The sequence below is a fragment of the Galeopterus variegatus genome, unplaced genomic scaffold, assembly GCF_000696425.1.
Source record: "Galeopterus variegatus unplaced genomic scaffold, G_variegatus-3.0.2 Scaffold2332, whole genome shotgun sequence".
Lineage (NCBI taxonomy): Eukaryota > Metazoa > Chordata > Mammalia > Dermoptera > Cynocephalidae > Galeopterus > Galeopterus variegatus.
The window spans coordinates 236,474-242,473 of NW_007728443.1; the positions used below are offsets into that span (position 1 = coordinate 236,474).

Sequence of the window (6,000 nt, forward strand, 5' to 3'; positions counted from 1 at the left end):
AGATTGACTTTGCCCCTTCTGTAGCTCAAAGTGGCAGGAAGGCAAGTTGTGTTGGGTGGGGCCCCTTCTGAATCTCCGCTTCTGTGTACTAGATCGGATCCAGGGTGCCAGCCTGCCCATGGAGACTGCCATCCTCCATGGCAAGCTGGGCGAGCATGAGAAAGCCCTGCGCATCCTGGTGCATGAGCTGGGGGACCATGCGGCAGCCGAGGACTACTGCCTGTGGCGCTCTGAGGGCTGCGAGCCGCCCTGTCGCCAGCGCCTCTTCCACACGCTGCTGGCCATCTACCTGCACGCCGGGCCCTCTGCGCCCGAGCTGGCCCTGGCCGCTGTGGACCTGCTCAACCACCATGCTGTGGAGTTCGACGCAGCCCAGGTGCTGCAGCTGCTGCCTGGCTCTTGGTCAGTGCAGCTTCTATGCCCATTCCTGATGGGAGCCGTGAGGGACAGCATCCACACCAGGAGGACCGCGCAGGTGGCCTTAGGCCTGGCCAGATCGGAAAACTTAATCTATATGTACGAGAAGGTGAGTGCCTGGCCCTTCTGGCCAGTCGATGTTTTACGGAAGGCAGATTTTAACTGTGGAGAATAGTTGTCTGTTTTTTCTTTTCCCTTTTTGACTTTAATACATCAAACATCTGTGTGAGCAGCAGAGGCAGAGGCTGGGCTGGAAGGTACAACATTGGTGTGGTTTTTGCTCCTTGTAGATACTGATGATCAAGAGAGCGGGTGTAAAGGCCGAGGGAAGCAGAGTAGTGTCAGAATAGCGAGCATGTACTAGCATGGGCTACGTGCTGGGCACCACCTAGCACTTTATCCCATAATGCCATTTCATCATCACAACAGTATCACGTGGTATCCACTGTTATTGTCTCCATTTCACAGAAGAGGAGACAGGCACAGAGCAGTCACATGGTCAGTAAATGGAAGACCCTAGAGGTGCTTCCAGACCTCCATTCTTGGTCCCTAAGCTGTGTTTCCCCTCTGGAGACTTCTTTCTTGTGGGGTCTTACTCCATGTGGCTGGCAGAGTGGTCTTTCCAGGGCGGGAATCTTGTTTAGAAGCTCTGTTGACTCCATGGCCTGGAAGATGCAGCTTCCTGCCTCAGGCCTGTACTCTCCATAGCTCTCTGCTTTGCAGCACTTGTCCCGGTTAGCTGTGCAGATGTGACGCGCTGTTTCACACCTCCTTGCCGTTGTACGTGCTTTTCCCACTGCCTGAAATATTCTTGTCTTTTTCTCTGTGACTAGTGAATGCCCAGTCACAACCCAGGTTAAGTATTTCTCCTTGGTGAAGCCATCTCACACCCCCGAACAGATGAATCACCTTCTCTTTTGCCCACCCATGTTCTTTGTGCATATTTCGTGATTGTCTTCCTTCACTGTTAGAACTTTGGGTTCTTCAAGGGCAAGGAACTCGCTGTATTTATCTCGGTACCCCTAGGGCTGAGCCTGTGTGCCAAGGGCACTGAGTAGAAGTCTATGGAGGGATAGAGGCAGCTGAGTACAGTACGAGTTCACCACGGTGCTGCTTGGTCCTGCCTGTGGCCACCGTGCTGGGCTGACACAGTGAATTGTGCAGAAAACTTAAACCACACACGAGTCTTGCTTGTCAGACAAGGGCCTCTAAACAGATGAAGCTGTGTTTCCCGGGACCACTCAGGAATGCGCCACTAATTATCCACATGGCTTTGGCTAAGTCCCTAATTTGTTTTGCTTTTCTCATTTGCAAATGAGAGGGTCAGGGAATTAGATGATTTATATGATCCCATTCAGCTCTAACATTCATGACTTTGTAAAAGGCCTTGCCTAAAATGATCAGAACTTAGAGTGCATTTGAGAGAGGCTCTTGGATAGAAATGCTTTGGCCAGACAAGCAGCAGTGATTTCTGTAAAAAAAAAAAAAGAGGCAGTTTTGTAGCTTTTCTACCTCTCCAGTTACTAAGGATGTTTTTATTTCTTTTTCACCTCTAACATTCTGTTAAGAAGTTGATAAGAAAGCAGTTCTCATCAGTGATAATCATCTACAAGTAATGCCTGTCAACTCTGAAAAACTGGAAGGTAGCTACTTCAGGGGTAACTATAAGTGACAGAATTCTTGGTTTTGATTTCTTTTTGCAGATGAAGTTGAAAGGAAGCTCAATTCGGCTCTCAGACAAAAAGCTTTGCCAGATGTGCCAAAATCCCTTTTGTGAGCCCGTGTTTGTCAGCTATCCAAATGGTGGCCTTGTGCACACCCGCTGCGCAGCCAGCAGACACACGAACCCCAGCTCACCCAGCCCCGGCACTCGGACTTGAAACGTGGCCTCAGGGTGCAAGGGGAACTCCGAGTTCTTTACCAAGCCTGCCACACACAGCAGACAGCCACCGCACCTTGTGTCAGCCAGGACAAAGGGAAGACACCTGGGTGCCGGGAGACTGCAGTCCTTGTCAAACAAGGACTCCTCACCACTGACTGCTTTGTATGAATGTACACAAAAAATCCCTGAAAATGGAGACACGCAAGAGTTCACCTTTCTAGGTACATAGTAACCCAAGTCAAAGGTCTACTTTGAAAGAAAAAGTGCGTCTTCCCTGTGCAATCCAGACCCAGGTGGGGGATCCCCACCACCCCGCACCCCGTCTTTAGACACACATTTGCACTGGAAACATGTCGCTTCAGTGTGGCTGGTGACGAAGCCCTCTGGCTGGGGCACTGGCCAGGTGCAGAGCGCTGTGGTGGGCACGTGCGCCTGTCCGGGGGGCGGCGTTGTCCGTCCCTGCAGCTCAGCCACTGGCAGTTCCAGGACTACCTCGCGGGCTCTGCCCTTGCCCTTAGAAATAAATGGTCGACCTTAGAGGGGAGTGTTTTTGTTCCTCCTCACTTCCCACCCAGCTGTCAGCACCCGAAGCATTCTGCCTCGTGTTCCCGAGCACTCAGTTTTGGGTAAATCATGTGCTCCTGGCTGCCTAGCAAATGATGATCTGTTCAGAAGCCCATGAAGCTCCAAGAGAGCTTCCTAGCCGTGAAGAGGACGGCGGAAAGGCCACCTTGGCGGGCGAGGCCAGGCATGCGCTGCTGGGCTGTCGCGTCGTCCGCTGATGTGATTAACATGTTCAACTGAACATTTTCATGTGAGTTTGTGTCCCTTTTCTAGTTTTTCTCTTGTTTAGAAATTCGCCTGTCATATTTGTGAGGGATGTTTTTCTTGTTCAAATGTACCTCCTACTGAATACTCGGGAATCAAAGGGAAGCGTGATGAGCACAGGCTGAGCGTCCCTTCCACGAGAGGCCGGCTGGATGGAGGCGCCCCGGGCAGGGCGGGTGGCAGCTGCTCCCGCACACGGCGCTCGCCTGCCCGGAGCTGTCCCGGGCCGCAGAAACATCCGGCGTGCACGATGGACTCTAGTGTCGCCGACAGCTGCAGCCCTCGTTACTGCACTGCCCTCTTGAATGGCTTCGATGTGATTACCGATTCTGTTCGGAAGTCACAGTAAAGGCAGCGCGCCCCTCGGCAAGCTCGGGAGCGGGCGTCAGCTGCACGCGCGGCCGGAGAGGGACGCGCTCTCGCATCTGCCCATGCCTTACTGACGGGAGGGACGACGGCTCAGTCTCCGTGCTTTAAAAAATGTTTCCTGTGCTTATAATTAATAATGGTCAGTGTATTCTTTCCTTTTGTGATTCTGTGTGGGCCAAGAAGCAGAAACATCCGTGTGCTGATTGGGGTAATGGGCGCCATTTTTCCCTAACCATGTTTCCAGTCCTCTGCTGAATAAACGATGAACAGATTCTTGCAGCTCAACGTATGTTGTGTAACTTGGTATGAAATTGAGTCATTGAGTCCAGTCGTGGGTTTCCCCGTGGTGGACTGTTACAGAATGGTCATGTTGTTGCATATATTGTTATCACAACTGGTGAGTTTGAGTTTATGTTCCTCAAAGAACAAGTTATCAGTGTATGCAGCATTGCACTTTGAAAGCATTGTTTCCGTGTACACAAAATGGGTAAAATCTTGAAAAGGCCTTGCTCTTTCCTGACTTGGGGACACTAGTCTTTGTTCTCTGAACATCGATCAATATTTTGAAATGTTTATCACCCTTTAGAATAATGGGAATTAGAATTGAACAGTTTTCCATCTCTCCTGAATCTTTTAACACAAGCAGAATTCTGTGATACTGTGCAGAATTGTCTGGTATGTTACAAACTGTACCTTTCTCTATCCTTTTTCTCTCTCCTGCAAGGCCTTTTTCTCGAGTCATATTTTTAAGAGAAATCTATGGTTCTTTCTAACAGGCCTGCTGTTTTGTGACTATGCTGTTCAATAGAGCAGTTAGAACCATCACTTCGACCTTTTCCTCTCATTAAGTTCAGTGTAACCTAATTCTAGTTAAAACAGCATGAATTGAACTCAGTTTACATTAATATTCTATGGGCAATACTATTTAATTTTATGAACTGTTTATCTGTTGTTGCCTATCAAGTATTAATGTGGGAGTGTTGCATGGTCTGAAGAGCCCTGATGGCGAATGTGGTAACAAGTGCTGGCTCATGGCAGGAGCACGGGAGGTGGCTGCAGGGCCACTGTGGGGGGAGTGCCACATAGTGAGGTGGTCCCAGCTTTTGCCTGCTATCCCATGGAGACCTTTGTCCTTGCAGCTTTATCCATTGCCCCAATTGGGTCTCAAATACACAAGATGTACAAATGTAAACTTGTGATTTTATTAAAATTCTTTTAATTCTTTGTTCTTCCTGTAATTTTTTTAAAAATAAAAATTGTCTAGACGTGATGTTTTCCACTCACACCGTACCTAGTGTGAAGAGTTCTGGAACTCAGTCACAGCACCTCCGCACTCTTCCTGGCTCTTGCAGAGGGCTTGCATCGGCCACACCTCCAACTCTGTTACTATCTACCCAATTTTAATCTAGTCACTTCTGATTTACCCCTTGCATGTTCTTAGGGTGCTCCTTGACATTCGTTGCCTTCTGATTAATCATGCACTGAGGAATTTAACCAAGGAGATTTCCAATTACTTCTTACATCCTCCGCCTCTTAGCCAAATGCTCTTACGTAAGCCTGTGCCCTTGGATTTCTGATCCTGAACATATTCAAGGACTATAACTTTTTTTCCCCTCTGGATGGCTGGCCAGGACTATGGCTTTTTAAAAAAATCTCATCTTTTAAATTTTACTTCATCCCCTAGAACGTTGTTGATAGCAGGTCTTTGAGCAGTCCTGTTGAATTTCACAGCACCTTCTCCTGTTCTTTCATTCCAGGTTCTGTTCTAACCCTGAGGAAAGGGTATGTTAACACAGATGATATCCCCTGGCTATTCTAACCCTATTCTGCATGCCAGTTGGGCTGGGTAAATCCCAAATATGTGTGGGTAGAGGCGAGGTGTCATGATTCATCTATATTTCACATTGAAGAAACAGGCACAGTTGGTTCAGGTGATTTTCTTGGAGTTTGAGTGGGCACCATGCCAGAGCTATAGTTCCCACCTGCAGATTCCCCTGCCTGGTGCTTTACCAGCCAAAAATGAGAAAACCAGAGAGCAACCAGGGTTGACTGTATTCAAACTGTAGTGTTGCTGCTTTTAGGAATCATGATGCAGCACCTCTACTCTTTTCATTTTACATCACTGATGTCCTAAGGTCTATACTACACTAGAGAATAAGAAGGCAGGGGGACAGCGGGGGCCTGTAGACGTGTAAACCTGCCTGGAAAGGAAGAGGTTGTGGATTCACACTGACTAAATTGTGAGGATCTTACAAAGGCAGGAGAGAAGGCCAAGTGTCTGAAAGAGAAAGTGAAATCTATGTCCTAAATGTGTCTGTTCGTGGAGGCGAAGACTGGCGTCTGACTCAGTTAAATGGGCTGTGACTTGCGTTGGGATTAATTAGATATTAACTAACACCTCATTTGCTCTTAGCAGATCTGTCAACCTTAGCATTCGAAATGAAAATGTACAAGTATCTAGACCATATGGACTAGAGGCCCTTTCACCTTCTCAAAAAACCCCA

The 6,000-nt window shown here is 48.4% G+C and overlaps 1 protein-coding gene across 1 annotated transcript in view; it reads left to right on the forward strand.

Annotated features, from left to right (window-relative positions):
• TGFBRAP1 (transforming growth factor, beta receptor associated protein 1) overlaps nt 1-4,720 on the forward strand; it is a 48,362-nt gene extending 43,642 nt beyond the window's left edge. The window contains exons 10-11 of the mRNA XM_008581343.1: nt 93-526; nt 2,121-4,720. Of these exons, the coding sequence (XP_008579565.1) occupies nt 93-526; nt 2,121-2,297 (611 nt within the window). The 3' untranslated portion in view covers nt 2,298-4,720. The remainder of the gene's footprint in view (nt 1-92; nt 527-2,120) is intronic.
• The last annotated feature ends 1,280 nt before the right edge of the window (nt 4,721-6,000 follow it).